Genomic DNA, 25,171 nt, shown 5'->3' with positions numbered 1-25,171 from the left:
TCCTCTTCCTTCAGAAGTCACTCATGGTGCTCACCTTCAGCTCTTCTTTCTCTGGCCTTTTGGCACCCAACACCAACCTCCTCTTCCTCCTCCTGGACCATCCTTCTGCAGCAGCCCCACAGGATCAGCCACAGAGGAACTGCTCCTGAAGCTGTAACACAAAACTCGTGCCCAGCTCACTCAGACCCTCTTCAGGCATGGGTCAAATCCTCCTGCACTCACAGGTGTGGTGCCATTTAACTTGTTCCCAAGCACTAATGAAAATGGAGCCAAGAGATTTTACTGCATTTTTATTGTTTCACTGAATAAATGAAATTTAAATACAGAATTAAAAATTCATAAAAAATTAAAGGTATTGAAAGCCATCTTTCAGGAGTGGGTTGCACATCACTGACTGAAAAATTTTTTTCATACAAAGATAGGAAAAAAAATTGAAAAGCATATCCATCATCTTGAAAAAGTTGTTTCAGTTTTTTTTTGTTTTTTTTTTTTTTTACATTTCTTTTAATATTTAAACCTGATGTCTGTCTCATGAGAATCTCTCATTAACCTTGTTTTTCACAGCATTGATTCAAATTGTTTGGTGTTCAAAAAACCCCACTCACCTGTAGTCCACAGCAGCAGTGATGCCCTCCTGACCCCTCACTGCATGTGGACAGAATATTTTGTAAACCAGTGTAGGAAGGGTGGGAAAATGCAGCACTGTGTGATTTGCAGAGTGCAATTCAGACTGCAATGGATCTCTGAGCTCAGTGATACCTTTATGAGCTGGATATTTCTCAGGGTGTCACAGCTCTGGTATTTCTTTGCCATCTTGACTCCATCACTGCCACAAAGAATTGCAGAAGGAATATTGAATAGGTACCTTTGGTTTTTAAAGCCCCAGTTTAAAGCAGCTTGATCTTTCCAGAGGGAAAAAAATCACCCATTCTCAAGGAAAAGAATCAAGCTCTTTCAGGCACAATTTAAGCCCTATAAAAGAGGCACCTTGAGAGTTGTTGACACCAGGGTCAGGGTTGGGATTTTCTATTACAGGTTCTTAAGACGACATCTATGAAGGTGATCCAACCAGTCAATGCATCTGCATCATCTCAACCAAAAAAAAATATACACAGACTCTCTAATATATGAATAATTTTAAGATATCTGCACCACTCACACAGAATTCACAAAAAGATGGAAAGGATATGGACTGTGGCTCACCTGTTCCTCAAGGATCTTAACCACCAAGAGGAATTAACCACAGGGACAGAATAATCACAGAGTGAAGCACCTTTAATACAGAATCTAGGAGTTTGAGATAATGAATAGAGAAAGCTACATTTCATCCTGGGGAAAAAAAAGGAGAGGAATCAAAATTCAGATTGCAATGGAAACAAACTCCTCTAACAAAAGAAATAATACTGGAGATTGCCACTAGTGCAGCTGGGATTTGGCAAATGAAATACTTTGAGTATACACTTGCAGGGCAGCCCTGCTTCTGCCACGTGAGTAAATATCCAGCCACGTTCAAAAACAGTATTTAGAGAAAGACATCCAGATTTCCAGGCAGGCTGAGGGTTTGACCCCTCACACTGCACAGTGGGGTCCCTCACGTGAGGTATTTCAGCATCACCACGAAGGAGAGCAACACCTCTGCACTGCTCTTCACAGGCACACTCCTCTTGGAGCCGAGGTTGGATGATGATGGTGATGATGATGCAGCAGCAAGGTGTGAGTGCTCTGCTCTACCCTCAGCTGTCCAGCCCACAGGGATAACTGTGCTGAGTGTGATGGAAATGTGCAGCCAGAGCAGCGAGGGCTCAGCTCAGTTCAGCTATCTCCCATCTCAGGGGAGGTTTGTCAGCTGTTGAACAAACACATTCACTCAGAATATTCCACAAGGAAGTTCAGTTCACGTGGCCAGCTCAGATTCCAACCTCACATTAACTTCAGGGTATTTCCCCCGTTGTCTGTTGATACATAGGTTGTCCATAAAAATAAATGCTTGTTTTACCCTTGTTGGTGGCAATTTGGGTTTGCATTACCAGCAGAGATGTGTGGTACAGGCATCTCTCTCCTGCCACACTGCACATCTGAAAGGCTGCTGTATTTTCCACCCCTTTTTTCGAGGAAAGTTATTTTCTTGTATTTCATAAATGTATTTAACTGCAGTCATGAAATACACGATGTGTTGGTGTCACATCCCATCTGGCCTTTTTGGAAACATCCTTTTTCATTCTTCAAAGAGCATAACAGGAGCTTGACAGTGAAGCCCAGGATCATTAACTTTTCTGCTGATGTGCCACAGGCAGCCATGGACCTTACCCAAGGGATGCCCTTAGTACCACTGCAGCATTTGACTGTCTCTCCTCCAAAAGGAAGAGCAAATCCAGAATACACAAATGCCTTCCACCATATTCAAGATCATCTTTTTCTTCTTCTGTTCCATCTTTGCTGCACAACCACTGCAGCTTTGCCTTCAGGCTTTGTTTAGGGGGATGTTTTGTTTAGGAACAGTCACTCCCCCTGCAAACTCTGCTACACAATGATAATTGCTGCTCGTTTCCAACACCCCTGTTAGCACAGAGGCCACTGTGCTCTCACTGCCAGCTGCCACAGAAGCAGTTAATAAAGGTGCTTTTCCTTCCTAGAAACAAGCTGTGTCTGCTCTGACACTGCAACAGGAAAGTCTCTATTTCCACACCTTCCAAAAACTGCAGCAAAGTGCTTTGCTTTGCTCATGTTTTTCTTAGAACATCCGAGGATAAGATGGGTTTTGCTTAATTATCCACTCAGCATGGGGGTTGATGTGGTACAAGTCCAAGAGGTAAGTGTCTGGGTCCAGGCAATGTTCACCTGTTAAAACAAGACATTAAAAAGAAAACCCACATTTTTAAACATTCTGAGTCCTTTAGCTGCTAGATTTGTTTTTTGGGTTTTTTTTGCCCCCATCTGAAAACTAGAATTTGTTCACATTCATTGCAATATTATAACCTTTCAGGAGCATTTCCACAAATCTGAGGTAATGGCTCTGAGAGGGAAGAGGGTAGATGTACATTCAATATTAGGAAGAAATTCTTCAGTTTTGGGGTGGTGAGGCAACAGCACAGTTGCCCAGAGAAGATTTTTAACTAACTCCTCAAAGAAGCTTATCAGAGTCCTTATTCTCAGCTACCATTTGTACTTACCAATATTGCCTCCCACTTCATACAGGAGCAAGTTTGTGCACTCCATGGAGTTGTTACTGCAGAAAGAAAAGCACACTGAAGGTTAAACCTCTGCAAAGACAGGTTAGGCAGTTTAGTACCATTCCTTCCAAAAGGATTGTTCGTGGTTCAGAGGCCAGCAAAGAGCAAAGAGACCATGGTACACAGACCTTGCTCATCCTCCTGCACAGTGCAGGACACCCAAAATGGGGAAAAAAAATAAAACAAGGCAAGCTGTTGGTGAGACAGCAGCTGACCCACACCCAGAACTGCCCTTCCACCCTCCTTGTCTGGAAACCTCCTGGGACACAGGAGAGGCACTGCCACATCACCTACTAAACACAGTCTGCAGGAGCTGTGGCAGAGAGGGGCAGGAACTCCTCTGCTCCTTTCTTGGGTTAGTTCAGCAATTTGCCACAGGAGCACAGGAGGGAATTGCAGAGTTTATTTTAGGAAATCCCTACATTAACATAAACACACTGGAATTACTACTCCAGGCAAATGATACAGGAGAGCTGGAAGGGGTTTGCTCATCAGGGTCAATGTTGCTGCTCTTTCCCTTCCCTTCAGCAAGGATTCTGGAGCTCACGTGGTGCCCAGCAGCCCAGAGGGGACCACTGACCTCCTGACAGCCTCAGCACTGGGTGGAATCACTCAGTGAGCTAAAATTTGCCTTCCCCAGCACCATTTCCTGAGCTTGGAGCAGAGAACAATCTCTCCTCATGACTCGCTCTGCTTCTGCCTCACCTCTACCCCAAGACAGAAGCCAGCAGCTAGACCACTTAGGTTTTTTCTTTTCTTTTTTTAAGCAGAGAAAAAGCCATTTACCACTTGAGGAGGTTGACAGTGTTAACAATATTCCAGCCATTCTGGCACAGGTTCTTCTGAAACTGCCTCAAGACATCAGCAACCCTGGTTGCATTGTTCAAGTGCACCTCCAGAGAGTCCTTCAGGAGGAGTGATGCGTGGACTTTCACAATCTTGGAAGGCTGAACAAGGCAGGCAAAAAGACAAAAGTGCTTAAAGAAAATGTTTTAAACTGGTGAGAGTTTAATTTTCAAAACAGATTGGAGAGTGTGAAGAATTATACCTGTCCAGACAGCTGTTCAGAGAATTCAGGCTTGTTTCTTACACACACAGTACAGGTTGAAAGCTTATGGAAGCACCAAGGTGAGCATAATGAATAAATCATCAATGTTCTGGTGCTGAGGCCACGAGAGGAGCCCTGTGCTCTCCATCAGTGTGTGCTGGTGCTCTCTGCTGTTCAAACACAGCACTGACAGGAGCTCGGAGGAAAACAGGATTTGCCAGAAGAAATTCTGACAGGCTGTTTTGCACAAGAGTGAATGACTCCTCTGAAATACGTTTAAATTGTTTGGGAAGGAATTTAGAGATCTGGTTGCAGGCTACTGAATTGCAGAAAGGTCCCTTCCAAAGAAAGGAAGCACCAGGTGATGTGCCATCTTAACAGACATTATGGAACAAAAAGAAAATTAGGCAATAGCCTGAATTTATGCTTTAAAAAATGAAAATAAGTCTGCCTATATCACAGCAGACATATCTGTGCCCACACATGGGACATTCAGAGCCATAAGAATTCTGCTCTTCACATGGGGAAAAACAAAATTTCTGCTCCTAATCACTTCCTTCTTTTAACCAAGTGTTTTGTAGCCTGAAATGTATTTAGTGCTCCTGCTGTTGAGATCAGTTTTTACCACAACCTGGCCAAAAGCATCTGGGAAAGTGTTCCTTATTATTCTGCTTTATTATGTCCCTCTCGCTCTTTTCAAGGGTATCACCACTTTTATCTTTCTGAGGTCTCAGGCAAACATCTGACACTGCCACAAAGGGGTTTGGGTTTTTTTCCCAAGCCCCAACTCACCTCTCCCTGGTTCTTTTCCACCTTGTCTTTATCAGTGTGAATCTTCCGTAACAAATGTTTAATTCTCTTGTCACAGAACTGGTACCTTTTGCTGCTGCTCTCGTTCAGCTTTCTCACTTGAGCTACCAGGAAAGAGGAGACCTGGGCAGGGGGAAAGGGTGAAAACAGGAATTAAATCAAGCAGAGATAAGGATGTTATTTAGGAACCTGACCATCACTTCAGCTCCTTAAATAGACAAAAATATCTGTGACCCTTGAGGACAGGTAGACAGGAATTCAGCCAGAGGTTTTGCTCACAGCTCTTTAATTCCTCTGAAATTTCCAAGGCTATCCCTTCCCTATCCCAGCTCTACCAAGTCCAAGACACCAAGCACATAATTCCTGTGGAACTCACTGTCCAGAGCAGATCCTGGTAATGGATCATCATCCGCACCACGTCAGCCGCCCCCTCCGCCAGCTGCTTCTCCTTCCCCTCGGGGATCTTGTTTGGCAGCCCCTTGTGCATGAAGAGGTTCGGGGCCATGACTGTGGAAACGTTCCAGAGGTTCATTTTGTTGTTGTTTTCCCTGGCAACCACCTTGCTGAGAAATTCAAGAAGGGCCTGAGAAGAGGGAAAGAGACATAAGCCCGTCCATTACTAGTGATGCTCAAAAAGCTACCGTGGCAATTGCTGGAGAGATCATTAATTAGCACTTTTTCTTGATACAGATCAGTAAATCCCATTTCTCCAGTCAGGAAGCAGAGTGACCAATTTCTAATACTAGCATGGCAACAAATAACACACCAAGAGAGGTCTATCCAGTACTCATAAATCAGGAAAAGCAGTCTGTGGGAAACAGGTGAGTTTTTACTCCTTTGCAGGTGGTAATTTACCAAGTCTAGCTGTAAAAGCTTCTGAATCCAAAGATGAATTCCTCCTTTCCTTCAGTGTCCCCTCAAAGCCATTCCCAGATGTGGAAAAATAAACCCTTTTGGATTTTCTCTTTCACCTCACACCTCCACCAGAGCCATGACAGATCATCTTTGACTGAATTATACATTCCAGTGCTCTAAATGAAGTGTGCAGGGTGCTAAGTCAGCCTTACCTTTAATACCTGGGAGCTGAACTACTCAGGAGGAAAAAAAAAAGGCAGCAACAACCACCACAACTCTTATAAAGCACAGAAAGGCAGAGGTGGTGTCTACTTAAAAGCCATGTAGCTGTGGCACTTGGGGATATGGCTTAGTGGTGGCCTTGGAAGTGCTGGGAAAATGGCTGGATTCAATGATTTTATGAGTTTTTTTTCCCAATCTAAACAATTCTGTGATTCTAGGTTTTACCAGCTAAATCAAAAGCAAGCAGTTACCTTCAGAGTGTTTCTGTTGGACTCCGGCAGAATCAGGATCAGGAGGTTTAGAGCTTGCAATCTTTGCTTTAGGTCTGGAATGTCTAGAAGGAGAGTGACAACAGGACAGAGAAGTCAGGTTTCTGACCCTTCTTTGTGAGCACAGGAATCCTCCAAGGAATGAGACAATTACTTATTGAATTGCTGGTCATCTCAAATTTGAGACCTTGTTTCACAGAAGGAAATCAAACTCATATTGTCCTTATGAAGGGAACTACCCATGCTTTAGAAGACTGACTCATTTCCTTTAGAGCACACAATCAACCAGCAGCCCTGATGCCCTTGAAGAGCAGCAAAAGAACCAATAATTCCCCATTTCTTGAACAAAGAACTCATGCACTCAGCATATCCAAACTACCTACTGAAGCACCAACCTCAAAGAAATGTGCGTGCACAACAGCACATTACCTGCAGACTGTGTGCCCTGGCCAGTTCCCACAGCTCAGTCTGTGTCATTACTGATCAGTTTGTCCTAAATGATGGCAGCAAGCTTGCAGGCTCAAGTGACACATCCCTGCAGACCCCAGGACAGCGCTGCTGCACATTTCACATCCAGCCAAGCACCGGTGACCGCAGCCCCCGGCTGTGCTGTGCTCCCAGGGCATCCACAGGCTCCCAGCACAGCCAGCAGGAGAGCCCAGGGCCAGTGGGGCTTTGCACAAAGGCAGGTGGTGCTGGTGAGAGCAGGCACTCACTCTGCACAGCAGCAAAGGCAGGCAGGTACTCTGCTGTCAGCAGCGGGGCCGGCAGCTCGCGGATGAATCTCTTCAGCAGCCCGGACACATCGTTCTGGTGAACCTCATCCCAGCAGAACAGACCACTGTAGAAGTCCCTTTCCAGCTTCTGCTCCAGGCTCTAGGAAAAGATGGAATTTATCACGTGCCTTAATAAGCAAATGTAAGAGAAATTTTATAGCTGAGCACTGGGACAGCATGAAGTGAAAACGGTGCAGAGAGCCTGAGCACACACTCCAGTATTTCCCAGCAATGGATGTTTCTGGTTCCCAGTTCTGGTTGTACTGGGAAGGGGACGAGATAATTCAGGTCATTCAAACACTTGCTTCGGCAAATGCTTCCTTATCACCCCTGATATGCAAATAATCCAAACAATGCTCGAGCTCATACCTTAATTCTGGTCTGGGACCCAGAAACTCTCAGGATGCCCTCTGTTTCAAGTCCTCTCTTCTCCAGGCAGGACAGCAGCTGTAAAAAGACAAAACAGAAAGCTCTTAGGCACAGAGGATGAGGAGTCAGCCCATCCTCATCACAGATTCCTGGCTCTGAGGACCTGAAGTGTGAATGAAACCAGCAGAGAACTTACTGCCTGGAGTAGCAGAGGGACCTTGGTGTTGGGCAGCAGCTTTTGGTCATTTTCCAGCAGGGTGTTGAGTGGAACTCCAAAGAGTCTTTTCTCTACAATAAAAACAACATTTCCAAGTCTGTATCAGCTCTGATGGAGGTGTAAGGGAAATATCCCCCACTGCAGACTAAGATGGTACTTTTGTAAACACAGAAACTGCAGAAAGAGAGGAATAGTTGAACAGGACAATTGCAGCCAGACATAAATGTGGTGGTAATTCTTGATGTCATGATCCACTGACTTCCAGAAGAAATCCAAGGAAAACACATCTGCCACAAGGTTTCTTATCAAAAACCCTCTGTTCTAACATTTGAAACACAATTGATGAGTGTATGATGAGAAGATGAGTGTAAAAAAAAGGCACAAAAAAGAGTACAACTAACCTGTTGTTTTCAATTTTGCTGCTTTGTTTCTCTTCAGCTCAAAGCCCAGGATATCACAGAGAGCTGTAAGTTCAATGAGGGCTAGTGTGGGGATCTTCTTCATGTCCTGAGCTGACAGATCTCCAATCCTGGTCACTCCTAGTCTGCCCTTTGGGATTTTAAATCTCTAAAGGAAATAAACACAAAAGGTTCAGCTCAAGTTATCACTATTAATCCTGCTAGTGAACAACTTTTGCTGTAGTTTTATTTTTTATCATAACCAGGCATCTGCTCTTCCTGATGTGTTCAAGACCAGACACATGCCCAAAACTACTCCTACTCAACCACCAGCTGAATAAATATTTTTCCTTTTCAATATTGCTCTTTAATCCTACTGGAGATGCCAGTTTTTCTAATTTAAAGGCAGCCTGATACCCACCCTAATCTACTTGAACTTTGGAAGCAGCCTCGTTCATTTGCAGAGAGGAGAAAACTTTAAAATTATGAGTAAGAAAGTGTAGTTAGTTACTCTCCTCTTTTCAGAGGAAACAACATGGATGTGTGTCAAAAGAGGCAGTTTCAGATAAAAAAGCCTCATTTCTTTTGATCCTCCACTACACAATGGCTATCCTTGCCCAACATTGCAAAGATAACAGCACAACACACCCCAAAATACCACCAAACACAGACCCATTGCAACCCATAGGTGTGAATTGGATTTGGTGTCTTGTACCACCTTGGCAAGACAAGACTAATAAATTCTAACAAGAAAAATCCCTCCAGTGCTTACAGTTAGGGCATTTCCATCCTTTAACTTCCTGGATTCAGACAGGAAGGATCCCTTGAGCAGGACAGCTGCTTGCTCTGAGTAGGCAACATCCATGTTGAACACCTCCTCTTTCCCAGGGTTCCGAACTGTGCAGGAATAATCCTGGGTTTCTGCTGCAGAGGAGAAATTGTCTTGAATTTCTGCAAGCCAGGAGGGTGAAGTTTAGAAAGCAAATGTGCTAAAAATGCAGTTTGAGATAGGTTTGGTACCATTGCTTTTAAAAATCCTACAGTAACACGTGAAAAGAGTGTCCCCACAGCACAGAGTGATCAGTAGGGCAAGAGCCTGCCCTGAAAGGTGGTCACCCTTTGGAACAGGCTGCCAAGGGAAGCGGTGGAGTCACTGCTGGAACTGCTCAAAAATCGTGCAGATGTGGCACCTGGGGACGTGGTTTAGTGGTGAGGACACTGGTGATGAGTTAGTGGTTGGACTTGTGATTTTAGAGATCTTTGCTAGGTTTGATGATTCTGTGATCAGTGTGAAAGCACAACATTGTGGCTAAAATCACCAGGTAAGACAAGACCACAGCTTTAAATTGAAGGACACATCTATGGCTAACATCTCTTTACACAACTGCTCATGGCATTTAAAGTTTCACTGCATGATCTTTGCTAGACTGATTTTATTTTCATCTTTCAGTTGCTTTATCAAAAGCTTACAATGATCAGCTTGATCACAGCTTCTAACAACACTGGAGAAAAGTTTATTAATCCACAGGTATGAATAACCACGTAAAGAAACCCACATCCCAACACAAACAAGGTTAATGTTTCAGAGCCTGTGTATACTTAAATATGTGTGTGGCTTTCCTTCCAATTCCAGCCCTCCTTTAGATCCTACTCTGCATTTAAAAACCTCCCCCTTACTTCTCTGGGTGTTTGAAGTCCGTAGATTGTGCCACAGTGGATCTGGGCTGGACTCCTCTTTCTCTGCTGCTCTGTCCTGAAAAATAAAAGAAAGTTTTTTTAGCAACAACCAAAAAAGCAGAACTGCAGGAAAACAGCTGAAAAGACAGTAGTTATGAATTCTTTATCAAGAAAAAAAAAATAATCTAAATAAAGCAGCCAACCCTCTCCCCAAAAAGGCAGTGTCAGTCTTTCTCCAGGATTTCCACCTCTACAAGGCCAGCTTAGCAGAGCTGAATCTGGGAAGTTCTCTTGTTTTGTTTAATGGTGATTTAACACGTCACTGGAACAAAGGAAACACAAGAGGGCTCCAAACCATGCCAATGCTCCACGAGGAAGCATTCCAGGATAGACAGAAGCATTCCAGCAGGAATGTTATTCCAGTCTGGGAAGGCTGTGGACCTGCAGGTTTTCTACCAACTCCTCAACACCGCAGCCAGGATTTCTCCAGCCTCACCTTCCCTTCAGCTCAAGGGATGAAATCATAACAGGAGCCCTAGACCCAGAAAGCCAAGTCAGCTCCCACAAGGCAAGAAGCTCTTCCAGGAGACCCCAAAAAAGCCAGCAAACCTCGGAGCTGCCCACGCCGAAGATGTCGCGCACGTCGCGCACGGGGTGCTTGTTCCTCCTGCGGCGGGAGCGGGTGTAGGTGTCCAGCCGGCGCTGCACGGCCGCTGCCTGGGTCCTGGTCAGCGTGGACAGCAGCACCAGCTTGTCCTTGTCCGAGGCCACGTCCCCCAGGAGCTCGGACAGCCCCGCGTCCTGCAGCCACTCGGCTTCGGCTTCTCCCTCTGCCAAGGGGGCACGAGAAGGCAGAGTGAGTAGAGAGCAGCAGCCTGCGGCCCTGCCACGCTTCAGAGGTGGAAAGCAGGAGCCTGGGCCATTCCCTGTCTGGGGTGGCAATGGGACATCACTGGGAGGGAGCCACAGCTCTGTTCTGAAGCCGTGGATGTTCTCAAAAAATCTCAGCCCTAATCCCGAGTGCCCAGCTGGGTTTGGGTTGGCAGCGGAGAGCGCACAGCTCTGTGGGCAGGTGCAGCTGCTCACACAGCTCTTATTGCTCATTCCAGGTGAGCAAAATGAGAGAAAAGAGCTGTGGAGGTAGAGACACTGCCAGGAGCACAGGCTCCCAGAGCAGCTGGGCAGAAGAGGGCCCAAGTGTGGCTCTGGGTGGTATGTAGGCAAGGATTGTGACAGGGTATGGGAGTAAAGTCAGGAGGTCTTGATAAATCTGCCCCTCCATGGGCTGCTTGTGCAGCACACACAACCACCCCAGAAGGAATGACAGAGCTTCCCACCTGATCTTTCAACAGCTTTGAGAACAGACAAAAGGTCTGTGAGAAGCCACAGCAAACAACACTGCACATTCAGCTTTTGTACTTTTCAAAATGACTTGGTTGCTTCGTTTTTTATTTTATTTAACCTATATGCATGCCTAGGTATCAACAATTTTTATTTTTTTTTATGTCCAGATCCTGATCTGGTAGGTTCAAATATATTTTACTTAATGTACTTGCTGAACTCTTTATGTGCATCATCCCTATTCTTTAATTTTTTAAGTGGATTGGTATCCATCCACTCAACTAAAGCAAAAACGTTATTTTTACTCTGTGCATTCATTTTATGCCTGGGCCTATTCAAAATATCACTAAAATTAAAGACCATTCCAGTTCCAGAAGGAAGTGTGAGAAACCTGGAGACAGTACACCAGCATTACTCAAACAAGCTCAAATCCACCTCATTCTTCAACACATATAAAGCTGCACTTCAAACACAGAAGACTTTTTTTTTCTTATGGGATACACTCATAAGGAAGGGCAAGTGAGAAAGTGCCCTGAGCAAGGCAGCTACTTGAAATTCAAAGATGAAAGAAACAATTTAACAGGTGACTTCAACTTTAACACGGCAAACACCACAAAGCCTTTATCTTTTCAATTCCATCTACCACATTCATTCACTGCAGGCAGCTCCAGTACAGCCCTACCAAAGGTTATACTGGGAAAAAGAAAAATCACAACTGATTGGCACAGAGCAGCTCATTCCCACTCCTCCTGTCCTTTGCAAACTTCTGCCTCCTCAGTTATCACAGCTGCTCAAGTTTTATTATTGCTCCATCCATAAAAAACAGCCATGCAGCTCTCCTTGAGAGATTAAATAATTTAATTTTTCTGGAGAAACCTCATGTTCATGCAGCTTGCAAACACACGTTGTGACACAATTAAAACTCAGTCTTCAGAGCACAGCCTTTGTGATTTCAGGTGACAAAATGAAACAGAACTTTTTTCATCATCACACCTCAATAAATAGAGCTGAACTTGAAGTCAAGTATTTCCCTAAGTGAATCTTCTAGCAAATTGTTTGTTTTTCCTACATGGCCCTAAGTTTTGGTCTTTTCCCATGTCTGATTTACAGAAGTGAGCAGGTGGCAGCATCCCCTGGGCACAGCTGTGGTCCCACTCACAGCTCCTCACCAAACACCTTCTTGTCCTACACCCATGGTCTCACAGCAGAACAACACACAAAAAGCCTCTGGTTTATTTTGCCTTTGGGAACTAGAGGAAGTGAAGTGTATTGCTTGCAAATTTTGAAAATAGCCAATTCCAGTCATAACAGGAAACTGATCTTGCACACAATACCACACAGCAGCCCCTCCATCGGACATCCGTGCAAGCCTGCTGCCCCCCTGATGCCAAAACACCAGACTGTAATCCCTCTGTTTACTATTTTGGCCCAGTTATGTTTGCCAGAAACACAAAAGGAAACTGCCAAAATGGGCTATTTCTGGGGGAAAGGGAAAAATTGGAGAGAAACAGGTCAGAACAGAAATCCACAGAATATAAACTGCAGGTTTAAGCCTGGAGAGCTGCTAAGATTTGCCTTGTGAATTCCAAGCAAGCATTTCAAGAGGGCACAATTAGGAATGATTTCACAAAACTAAAGAACACAAGTTCCATATATTGAAAACATAACCTAGTCAAAAACAGCATTTGTAATATTCACTTTCCAAACATTTAGAGGACAGCTACAACACCGTACATTTTCAGGCTAAAACATTAAGCACGACTTCCTATGTAATGTTTGAAGGTGAAGAATTGCCCTTTGCAGGCAGTTCTCAGCCACAGTTCTGTGCTGTAAGGTCACAAACAGGTATTTTAGTGGCAGAGTGCCTGTGTCCTCAGCTGGCTGTGCTGTCAGCCTCTGGACAGAGCTGGGCAAACAGCGACAGCAAGGACAGCACAAGGCTGCATTTCAGGAAAATGCTGCTTCCTACTCCCACCAAACACCACGAGAACCCTCAGCAGCTTCCAGCTGGCCCAGGTCTGCAGTTACACACTGTCCTCCCACTGCCAGCAGGTCACCAGCAGCTCCCCAGGGGACACCTGCCCTCACCCAGGGGACACCAGCCCTCACCCAGGGGACACCAGGGGACACCAGCCCTCAGCCAGGGGACACCAGCCCTCAGCCAGGGCTCCCCAAGACACACCAGCCCTCACCCAGGGGACACCAACCCTCACCCAGGGGACACCAGCCCTCACCCAGGGGACACCAGCCCTCACCCAGGGGACACCAACCCTCACCCAGGGGACACCAACCCTCACCCAGGGGACACCAGGGGACACCAGCCCTCAGCCAGGGGACACCAGCCCTCACCCAGGGGACACCAGCCTTCACCCAGGGGACACCAGCCCTCACCCAGGGCTCCCCAGGGGACACCAGCCCTCACCCAGGGGACACCAGCCCTCACCCAGGGCTCCCCAGGGGACACCAGCACACACCAGCCCTCAGCCAGGGCTCCCCAGCACACACCAGCCTTCACCCAGGGCTTGCTCAGGAGCCCAGTGTTCCCAGCTGGGTCAGCATTTTTGCAGTGCCTTATCTCCACACAGCCTCCCCACCGTCCCTGTGCCGTGGTTATCACCAGCCATCTCCCAGGCTGAGCCATGCTGTCTCCAGACACAGCTGCCCAATTCTCAGTTCCCCAGATTTATGCAAAAGGTGGCGGTGCCTCTGGCTCTGAGGAGCCCCACAGCCTCCGTGCTCTAAGCAGGAGCTGCAGAGATGTGGAAGCCAAACCCTGCACATCATCCAAAGCTTCCCCACTCCCAGCACAATGTTTATTTGCTTAAGCTTCTTCAGAGAAGGCATCAGGAGCCCAAGCCTGCCCCACCTCCTTCCCCAGGCTGCTGGGAAGGCTTTGCTACTTGGAGCATCATTTCAAGCCTGTCTGGTTTCAATGGCCAATTAAACACACAGATCCTTCCTGCTAGATTAATCTACAGCATTAAAAGACACTTTTCCTCGTATCCCTGCTTATACACAGTAATCAAATTGCCTCCAGCATATCAGTCTTTAGGATATCCCAGACAGTCTTTGATCTCATGGGATGGTCTACTTCCAGTCTCCTTCCTGGTGCACTCGTTTTCTGAATCACTTTGCATCTCTTCCAGTCCAAAAAATCCAACTTGTGTCAAAGGGACAATCCATTAACAGCAGACCTTCATGTTCACCATGTCCTGCCAACGATGGCAGACAGGGACAATGACATTGCCACCCTGCTCCCCAGAGCCTCTCTGTGCCCCCACGGGAGCTGCTGGCCCTTCCCAAGCCCAGCAGCGCACTGGGGCTGCCACACAAACATCTCCCCAGGACACAGATCGCTCCCAGCATCAGCCAGCACAGCAGCTGTGCAGGCTGCAGACCTGTGTTCGAGGGGATCTACAGCAAACCACTTCCATTTCTTCAGAAGGGACCCAGGAAAGGTGTGATCCTCACCTGGGGGGTCACTGGGTGCTTATCACTGCTTGCCAGCCCTGCAGCACCCCAGGGGTTTGTACCTCCCATGGCTAAAGGGACTGTAGTGACAGCACAAGGAGAAATGGGCTCACACTGGAAGAGGGGACAGTTGTGTTAGATATCAGGAAGAAATCCTTCACTGTGAGGGTGGGCAGGCCCTGGCACAGGGTGCCCAGAGCAGCTGTGGCTGCCCCTGGATCCCTGGAAGTGCCCAAGGCCAGGTTGGACAGGGCTTGGAGCAGCCTGGGACAGTGGAAGGTGTCCCTGCCATGGCAGGGGGTGGGACAGAATGAGCGTGAAAGTCCCTTCCAACCCAAATCATTCTATGATTCTATAGAATGAAAACATATTCCAGAAGTTTTGGAATAACTGGCCCAGGTTCCAATTATTCCAAAGCACTGGATAACATCAGTGCTGCAGAAAGAGCATTAGAAACAGCCCATACACACTTCTTACAAAGAAAGGAAAAAAGGATATGCAGGAAAAACTGCATGTGGATGGGCTCGAGGCTTTCTGGATGTTTATTGTGGTTTCTTGAACAGGAAATTAGAGAGGGAACAGTCTGCCTTCCACAGAAGCAACTCCCATAAAAGCCACTAGGATGAATCTCAGAAGCATGCACACAAAGGAGGCTTCCAGAACAGCCCCAGCTCTCACAGGGTGTTTGCCACACACCTCCTGAACTGGCACTGAAAAGCCTGCTTGAAAAGCCTGGAGCCTTGAACATGTTCCTGGGACTGACCTTTGGAGTCAGCTTTGCTTCAGAAGCCGAAACCAGGCCAGGCCAGCCCTCCCCTTCTTCAGGGCATTATCCACCACCCAATTAAAATATTATCTCTATCCCTGATTGACTGATAATATTCTAACCATACTCCAATGTGCTTCTGAATCGTTCAGGTGCATAAGCAAATCTTCTGTTTCAGATGTTCACATTCCTCTCCTCACTCCCAACATTTTTGGCAACCTACCCTCCTGTGTTTTGACATCTGCAAGGCTGCATTCCTCCTGCTCGGCTTCAGTGCTCTGTTTAATGTTCTCTACTTCCAGCCAAAAACTGTCCATTGACAAGTTGTCCAAGGCCTCTACCCTGGAATTCGTGTTCTCTGACGCCAGGGATGCCACAGGACTCTTCGGAGGAAGCTGGTTCATTTTCCAAGGGCAATGTCTGGTGCTGAGAGAGGAAGAGATAAGGAAGGAGAAATTAAGCTCCACGTATTCCCCATGGCCTTGGTGTCCAGCCCTCACTGATTAATGACTGCAGCAAAGCCAAACACAGGCAAGTGCTGAACCTCCTTTGCTTAGTGTTTAGCAGTACAGACAAGGCTGGGACTAAATCCCCTGGAGAATGGGGAAAACTGCTGTCCAAACATGCCAGAGGACACAGGATCAACAGAGCCTTTTCAGTGCTGTCCCTCCAGTGACCTCCAGCACACCACTACCACCCCACACTCATTGCAAGGCTTCTCTGCAAGTTTGCACAGGCACCTTCTGCATCCTCAGCCCCCCAGGATGTGCCAGGCTCAGTGTGCTCCAGGAGCTGGCACAGACAGGAGCCTGGCAGCTCCCACCACAGCATCCCAAACCCTTGGGCTTTGTGTTCCCCATGGAAAAACCAGCCCAGCTCCATCCCCTGCGCTTCAGCTCACACAACAAACAACTCACGGGGCTGAGACCCCCTTTTCCTGCCCAGACCAGATTTTTCAGCTGTGAAACAACATGAGGTGTCCTGGGAAACCCAAGCATATGGAATTTTCTTACCACCCTGCTGATTCATTCATGCACAGCTGAAGTCCCAGCCTGGCCTCGTTGAGCTTTCAGCCCCTGTGCTGTGAGCTTCTCATCACTTCATAAAACAGTGCCTCTCCTAAAATGAGCTATAATTGTCTTCAAAAAGTTCCAAGCCATTTAAGCCCTGCTATACATATTTTTCAAAGACTTACAAAAAAAAATGGGGTAAGTGGAACATACTTATGAGAACACCTCAATGGTTCCACTGATGAATACAAAAATTAAAGAGGTGGAACACTAACTGTGGGTGGTTTGAGAAACACCCATGAACAGCCATGATCACCAAACATCCCAAAATTCCTTCCTAGTTTCATTTAAAAAAAAAATAAAAAAATCAAGGCTAAGTCTCACACCTTGAAAACCATGACAACAAAACACCCATGAAATGCTATTTAGCCTCTTAGCTCTCGGAGCCAAAAGTTATAGATGGCAAAATATCTGGAAAGTTTTATCCCCTTTCATTCCAGAAAGTCATTATTAGCAGTTCTGGCACAACTTGCTTCAGTTATGAGAAGTATTTAAGTCGTAAAGGGCTAAATTTGAAGATCTAACAACTAAGAGAAATGCTGTGGGCCATTCTGCACTTGTATTTACACACGTGCATGCACACCATGCTCACACCTCACTCTAACACACACAGGCAGCCCCTCTCCTCTGGAGGTCAGCAATAACCATCACTGCAGGAACATCTGGAGGCAGCCACAGCATTTAGAACTAGAATTAAAGGGGTTTGTTTGTTTTACAGGAAGACAAAAGTGAAAAACTGACTTGAGCTATTCTGCCACCCAGTAGAACAGAGGTGATCTGCTTTCCTATTTCTGGATATCCAAATAACACTCAAGATACAGATTTACAGCCTGGTGGAACGCTTAAGTAGTCCATCTAAGATTTATTTTTTTTTACCAGCATACTTCGTGTCAAATTCTCCCAGTTCCATTGCAGTTACTAACTCTATTTTTAACTCTTTTCAACTCTTTACCCATTAATACTTAAAAACTTAGATTGCATCCCCCATATTAACTCATCTTTAGTGCTCCTCTCCATTTTCTCACATTTGCTGACAACCATCTCCTGAGATTAGATTTAAACAAAGACCCCTTGTTAGCATCAAAAAAGCTGTTCAACACCTTCCCAGTATTCTACTATGAACCAGTCAACAGAACTCATCTCTTGCAACATGAAATGGAGTGGAAAAAGGAATTCAAATATTTTGAGGGAGTTGGTTTTGGCCATGTGAGGAGCACTGGAAGACAAACTTGCACTGAAGAAGTCTCCCAGCACACAACACTCAGGAACCATATTACAAGCTCTCCTAATTTCTCTACTACAGGCTTTCAACAGGTATAAAACAACTCTTCTTGCCTTGAGTAACTGCCCTATATTGCTGTGAGATCTAGGTTATACAGGTTAAAGCAGCTCTGAAATGTTCCTTTCCTTTGTGTTCAGCTTGGTTTGGAGCTGGCTCATAACACCCCAGAAATCTCCAGGGATCAACACCAAAATGGAATTTATCTTTGCAGCTCCAGCAGAACCTGCCCCAGCAGGCTGCACCCAGATGTGACACACACACAGCACCAAAAGCCCACCAGTCACACTACAAACCTGCTCTAGGAAAGCCACAGCTGAGCTAATTGTGTGTCAAACAAAAGCCATCCTAAGTTTTTTCCCCTCAGCTGGCTCATTTACTGATGCACTAAACCTGGCTTCACCGAGCCCCAGGATGTTGATATTGCACAGCAGCTCTACAGAGGGACAGCAGAACCCAAAGCCCAGCTCTACAAGTGTTAAACCAGAGCTGCTGTTGCTCCTGTCTCACAGGACAACATAAAAATCAGCCCTTCACATTTAGAAAATGTTTGATTTTCTGGTCTAAGCTGCTTTTTTTTTTTTTTTTCCCTTGAGCTCAGTGCACAGTGCTTTGCAGATCCAGCTGCCCAGGTGGAAGGTTAATTTTAGATTCAGTGCACCTAAAAGATTGTTCTTCCTCATTGCATACCCGAGTCAACTGGAGGGCAACCTGTGACGTGCAAGCACAGCAACAGCTGAGATTGAAAGCAGAGATTGTTGGCTTAAAATGTTAATGGCTCAGTGCAACTGGGCAAAGAGTAGGTGGAATAATCAAGTTCACTCCACTGCACTGTCAACGTAACAAAAAGCATCAGATTATGAAGCTTTAAAAATTAACCCAACAGAAAGGAGACTGGCAGAAAGATCTTGTTAAGGACAGGCACATTGGAAGGGCTCTGTGGAAAGACTGAGCATCTTAAACCAGCCTTCTCTTGTTTAAAAGCACAGCCAGTTTTAACAAGGCTCGAGATTCACCTGGCACTTTCAGTCTAAACCTGACTTCACAGTGGTGAGAAATTAGGCTGGCACAGACCTTACAGAGTTCATTTTCTTATTGTTCCTTCTCTATGCCCCCTCCACGAGGATCCCTGAAGCCCTGCATACCTGGCTCAGTGCTGGGGGCTCACTGATCCTGCCCTGCAAAACACAGTTTCAGGGTAGCTTCCCATCTGCTCCTAGATACTGTCAACACACTGCAAATACATTGCAAACACTCATGTAATTCTTCACCCTCTTGAATACCAAAATACAATAAACACTGTTGCTATGTTCACTCCAGGCTTGAATCACTCCCATGAGAGAGCTTCTCAAAGGAACCGGAGCTGCTTGGGCTTCTTTTCTGCTTGCTCAACATCCCTCCCTCGTTGAAATACCTCTTAGCAGATGAATAAATAAAAAGGTTCCTTCTCAAGCATTTCAAACAGACCAGGAGGCAACAAGTGCAAGCCAAGAAAATGGAATTCTTTTAGGACTGCTTCCAGAAAAGTGAGATGGGAAAAAGGCAACAAGAACAGAAGAATTCAGGCAGACAAGGCGGTCCTGCCACACAAGCAGCACCCACTCTTTAAAGATATTTCCAAAGATCTGGAGCAAGCACAAAGGCACACATGGAACAAAGAAACAGACAGAAAGTCTGAAGGAGCCTCAAGAGCAGGTTTGGAGCAGCACACCAAGTCACAACATCATTCACAACAACCCAGACCATGAGCATGGAACACAAGCATCTTGCAAGAAAAAAAAAAGAGAGATTAGTCTATCAACTGGTTGCAGTATTTTGACAGATAAAGACCCTTAGTCAGAGAACAAAACCACATTTATGTCACACCACGTACATCTTACTTGCTTTCATTTACTTCAAGGTCAAAAACATGAGTTTTTGTCATGAGTACAAAAGCAAAACATTGAAAGAAACAACTAAAAAGTCCCTGCAGTCTCTCTTCACATTGTTTCCAGGTTCTTACCCTAAGCAAGCAGTTAAACTTAAACGATGAAATGTGTAGTTAATTCTGAAGAGAAAAAAAAAGTCACCTAAAGATCAGCACATCACAGTTCATAACATACTAGGTTTTCTTGTTTAAAATCATGTAGTGGGATAAAGGCATCCAGGAATAACAGACAGATTTGAAAATCTGAGAAAATCCTGAGATGGTAATTCACATATATATATATATATTTATTTTTTTTAACATAGATATAGCTGTAGCTGTTTTGCTTATTGAAGGTTTAAACCTCGTCCTATCAAAATTATCAATGCAAATATAAAAACAGGTTCCTGTATGGGAGAAGTCAATCTACTCATTATCAAAACTTGACATAAATACACATGATCACTATTTCAGTCAGACACACAAAACTACACAAAACTCTACTCCTATCAGAGGCAGCAAAGTTATGCAGGAGATGCGTCAGGAACAAAAATTCCACAACTTCTCTACCAAAGGTCTAAATCAGAAGAAAGCCCTACTGCATATCTTTAATGCCTGGCTTAGTTACCCTCAAAATACCCCAAATTTTGTACAGGAACACCACTACCAATTCCTCCCTTCTCCCCACACCAACATGTGGAAAAGAACTGCTAAGGCTTACTCTCAGGAGAAAATGGAAAGCACATGGCTGGTTCAGATTCCTCAGACCACACCATAAAAGCAAAGACAGGCTAATTATCAAATTACTGTGGTGGCAATGAACAGTAACTTACCCAACAGACTCTTACCATGCTTTCCTTTCCCTGGCTCAACTCAACCAAAGCAGCTAAAGAGACAGAATTAAAGCAATTTTTGCAGCAGTCTGCCACTGTTGATGTACACCTGCATATCTCTGACCAGAGACTTGCTCACATATTTAGTAATTTCACCAAGAGCATCCCCTGTGAGAAGTCACAGTGCCTTTAGCCCAGGTTATTTTCTCCAGCACTGCTGCCATCCCCATTTTTGTCCCTATTAAGGCATTTTATTAAGGACTTTTCACGTGTGGGATGGCACAGTTGAAGGTCTGTCTCTACAGCAGCAGCAAGAATAGCTGAGATGTCACTGCCACAATTTGCTAATAAGATTACAGCTTGTTTTCAGTAACACAGCAATCAGCTCATCAAGATCTTCCATTATGCAAGCAGCTCAGGGAGCAGCGTCATTTCAGGTTGTTTTGAAGAAGCCTGTTCTGCAAGTGATAAAGAGGACATGCCAGATCGTGCTGTGTGTGTGCAGTAATTCCCACCAGCTGCAGCTCTCCCCCTTCTGTGCAGCAGCGAGAAGGCACAGCCTCACCTCCTGTCCTGGCATGGCCAGTGACACCAGAAAAAGCAAACAGCAATCCTTTGCCCAGGGCTGTGGGGAGTGAAAGATGTGAATCCTGAGGCTTGTGTGGATCCCACTGCTTCAGCCTAGCACCTCCAGTATTTCCTGTGCTGGACAAACCCCAGAGGATGGTGAAACACTGGCACAGGGTGCCCAGAGAGGTTGTGGATGTGCCATCCCTGGGAATGTCCAAGGCCTGGAGCAGCCTGACCTGATCACAGGCAGCCCTTCCCATGGATCAGTCTGGAACTTTATGATCTTCAAGGTCCCTTCCAACCCAAACCATTCTATGGTTCTGTTACCTCCACCACAGCTTTAGATCTCAACTAAAGCACAGGTTTGCAGCTTTCCTGACAATAAGTGTCTCTATCAAAACTTTTAAAGGCAAAAAAAGCTCCATCTCTACTTCCTTGTCTCAGGCCTTCATCTGGAATAGATTTGTCTCCACTCCATCTAGTAAGAGGCTAAATAAGCAAGATAAGGAATAGGGAAAGTTGCCCTTAATTAGAGATCTGCCTAGAGGCATCTGTGACCGAAACTCAGAGCAGAATAAAAACAGGATTGATAACCCCATGCAGATACAGCCAAATTAAAAATATTCAAAGCCACGTTTAACTTAGACTATTACCTGGGTGTCTGTCCCATCACACCAGGATTTGTTTTGGCCTCAGAAGACACAAGCCATCCTCTCTGTGCATGGTTTTGTGTAAGGTCACTGTGGATGAGCCTGCTGTTCACTTTCCCTGCATTAGCAGGGTAAGCCAAACAGGAAAGGGCTCTCATCCAAAGGGAAATCCTGCTGGGAGAAAGGGGTACCTGGCCAAAACAAATCTTTAGTAGTACTAGGATCTTTAATGTGATTGTGAATTGATAAAGCCAATCTAGAGGATGATTAGATGACAATCATTATTGAAAGGTGGCATTCCTAACCCTATTTCCATCTCCACTGAATCCATTTAAACACATCAGCAGCTTTGTCCATCCAGTTCCCACAAGGAACTGCCATCCCAATTCCACCTATCAGTATGGCACCAGGACCCCAAACCCCTCAGCCCAGCTGGCATGGGGCCACAAACCCCACAGCCCAGCTGGCATGGGGCCACAAACCCCACAGCCCAGCTGGCATGGGGCCACAAACCCCACAGCCCAGTAGCTCCCACATCTTGTCCTCACCCTCTCCTCTCTCCTGCACGGAGAAGCTGCCCCAGGCTGAGCCTGTGCACAGGAGTGCCACGAGGAAAGCAGCAGCCAGGGAATCACTGCCCTTTGGTGACTCTGCTGTCACAGCCCCAAGCACACACTGCCAGGGGTTTTGCCGAGGCAAATGAGTCAATAGCTCCCAGTCACTAAACACATCCTCAAAACACGCTACCGTTACACCGGCTGAGGCACCTTTACTTTATTGCCATCACTGCTGGGACTTCAGGAGAGATGCTCAGCCTGTGCACACCTCAGGCACTCAGCTGGGGGAACAAGGGCTGAGGGACCACTTGGCTTCCAGAGGAAAGGCTGCCAGCATGTTTGAACCCACCATAAAAAAGGCTGTGAACTTATTTCTTGTGTGATCATTCATTAACATAAAGGCTGGAACCTACTGAGGCAGGTTCACACATACTAAATACTTGTTCTACAGCTTCTTAAATGCTGAACTTGGGGTAAATCAGGATGATAGAACTCATCCTTATTTCTTCTTGTAGCCCATTCTACCAACTGTAGCTGCATTAGAGCACAGAATGAGTAACTGCAAGTTGTTGCTCAGCTGCATGAGAACAGCCCAGAGATGTTGGAGAGGTCACAAGAGTGACGTGCTGACCAACACAAGGGAAGCAGGGGTGGAGAGGTGTGCTGGAATCCAGTGATGCTTCACTCATGAGAGCCTTAGGGATGCAGGAAGACAGGGAGGAGTCTCAAACTCCTCGTGTGGATTTCTCAGGGCAGAGTTATTACACATGACACAGGCTGCTCGGCTGTTCCCTGCCATGAGAAGCCCTTGGCTGGGATTCACAACCAATTCTGTAACTGGAGTGTCACCAGCCAGCCCAGGGCCACCAGCCCTGTCCGTGAGCCGCCCCAGGTCCCACGAGCTTTACAGCACTGAGAGGAAGAGGAGGAGGGAGGCAGATCTGGCTCAGCAGTGGTTTGCTCACTGTTGTTTTGGAGCCATGGCAGCAGCACCAGCCCCATGCAAGCCAGTAGGAACCTTACTGGGACCTCAAGGAGCACATCAGAGCTGCTGATCTAAAATAAACGCTGATTACGGTCAAGCAATTAGAAGAGCAGGCTGGCATAGCCTTGCCCCATTGTGCAGGCAGGTTTTAGGTCAATCCTAGGAAAGAGGCTTAGTTCACATACACAGCCACCTCACACCTGTGGTGAGTCCTGAGTGAGGAAGTGTCACTTGGCTGCAGTTCAATGTTTTGGGCAAAGTTGGAGAGCAAGTTTGGGGTTCCTGCTGTAGCACCTCTTCAGAGCTGACCACAAAGGTGCTCTGGCACCAGCACAGACCTTGGAACTCAACTAACTCGTTTGGCAAAAGCCTTAAGCTGTTAACAAATATTTTGATTTTTATCAAAGAAAGCCTGCAATACTGGAGCTTTTAATCTCATTCTCTTACACGTGGGTAGTTTTGAAGTAATTTACCGTATCATTCCTGTGTCAGTCCCCCTACAATTATTACTAATTTATTTTTTTCACAACTCAAATTTTGCCTGGGTTCTTCTAAAGATTTCTTGACTTGCTTTGAATGCACAGTCTCATCAAATTTGACTGAGAACTCAGACACATGAAAATGTGAGCTGTGATTACAAGTAAAATCACTGTCAGCACATTTACCCAAAATCAAGAGATTCTGACCATTACAGCAAGGAAACATTCTAAAAGTCAATGCAAACTTCTAAACTGATGCAAATACACCTTAGATGAATTCTTAACTCATATAATATCCATTAAGCACACAAGCAGAATGGTGTTTGTCAAGCAAAGCAGTTCAAATTTCAGTTCTATCCTGCAGTACCTGCATGATAAATCAGCAGTTCTTCCATCGCTATAGATCCACAAACCCCAGAGGAGGGCTCAGAGCCCAAGGCAGGTCGCCACCGTATCACAAGGAAACATTTCAGCCCCACATCCCCAGCTCGCCGCACTCACCCCGAGCACAGAGAAAAGAACGGAGATTTTCACAGGCTCAGTATGAGGAAAAATAAAGGGAATTTCCGCAGGTTTCATTTCAGGACCGAGGCGCTCCGAGCACTATTTCGAGAGCATACAGCAGCCTGCTCACCTCTAGAAATTCACCTTGCCTCCACCTCCCCTGGCCCAGGTGCCGGCTCGCCCCCGCTGCAGGGAGCAGAGCGGCGGGGATGCCCCGCGGGAACGCTCCGTACCTGCCCAACAGCTGGGCACAGCTGGCTGCCCGGCCAGCCGCCAGCATCCCTCCCCTGGCCATCCTGGAGCCACCCGGGCCGCGCTTCTCCATGGCCAGCGGGAGCAGGGGGACGGTCCTGGGAGAGCCGAGAGCTGCTCCTTGTCACCAGCGAGGTGTCCGCCGCAGGAGCATCCTCTCCTCCCCGTGTCCCCCGGCTGCAGGGACAGCGAGCCCAGCCAGCCCCGGGGCTCAGGACACAGCCAGCAGCCACAGAAAGCGACACCCAGCCCCTGCCAGCGCCGGGCTGAGGCTCGGGATGGATGAACATTAACCTAAGCCGCAGCCCACGGGCCAAAGGAACTCCCAAACGCAGCCTGGGAAGGAGGAGTCAAGCCGCCCATTCGCTCCTTAACGTTGTGCTTCAAGAGAACATCGGGAAAAGAGCAAAATATCTGCCCGGGGACGTGGGGAGGGCAGAAAGAAAACCCCGAGTGCCTATTAAAAAAAAGCAATTCAGCGTTTCTTGCCATAGTTGAGCAGTGAGTAAACCCCAGCTGGATGTAAGGCACTGGTGTTGAAAGAGCAGTGTAAACTCGTAACACCCACAGAGAATATTTTGCAAGATCCAGATTATTCTTTAAAAATCTCATCAACAAGCAATGCCCAAGTGAGCAA

At 46.3% G+C, this 25,171-nt stretch overlaps 1 protein-coding gene across 1 annotated transcript; it reads right to left on the bottom strand.

Moving 5' to 3' along the window:
* Nucleotides 1–301: 301 nt before the first annotated feature.
* On the bottom strand, nt 302–24,792 carry ARHGAP40 (Rho GTPase activating protein 40). Its single transcript, XM_058851003.1, has 15 exons — nt 24,516–24,792; nt 15,673–15,875; nt 10,481–10,701; nt 9,872–9,947; nt 8,967–9,118; nt 8,198–8,363; nt 7,776–7,867; nt 7,580–7,657; nt 7,151–7,310; nt 6,417–6,499; nt 5,465–5,671; nt 5,071–5,211; nt 4,017–4,177; nt 3,171–3,226; nt 302–2,838 (listed from the first exon to the last, which is right to left on the bottom strand). The coding sequence occupies exons 1-15, from the start codon at nt 24,605–24,607 to the stop codon at nt 2,732–2,734; spliced, it is 1,995 nt and encodes a 664-aa protein (XP_058706986.1). The 5' UTR covers nt 24,608–24,792; the 3' UTR covers nt 302–2,731.
* Between the last annotated feature and the right edge of the window lie 379 nt (nt 24,793–25,171).

The sequence above is a fragment of the Poecile atricapillus genome, chromosome 15, assembly GCF_030490865.1.
Source record: "Poecile atricapillus isolate bPoeAtr1 chromosome 15, bPoeAtr1.hap1, whole genome shotgun sequence".
NCBI lineage: Eukaryota > Metazoa > Chordata > Aves > Passeriformes > Paridae > Poecile > Poecile atricapillus.
Note: the sequence above shows the minus strand (reverse complement) of the source record. Positions and strands in the feature narration are given on the sequence as shown.

What these genes read in the sequence shown, in the direction of transcription:
- ARHGAP40 (XM_058851003.1), bottom strand. Translation starts at nt 24,607, where the DNA reads ATGGAGAAGCGCGGCCCGGGTGGCTCCAGGATGGCCAGGGGAGGGATG. An exon ending in AGATGTCAAAACACAGGAGG is followed by an intron (nt 10,702 to 15,672) that starts GTAGGTTGCCAA and finishes CCCCCTTGGCAG; the next exon opens with AGGGAGAAGCCGAAGCCGAG. An exon ending in TGAAGTGGGAGGCAATATTG is followed by an intron (nt 2,839 to 3,170) that starts GTAAGTACAAAT and finishes TTGTTTTAACAG; the next exon opens with GTGAACATTGCCTGGACCCA.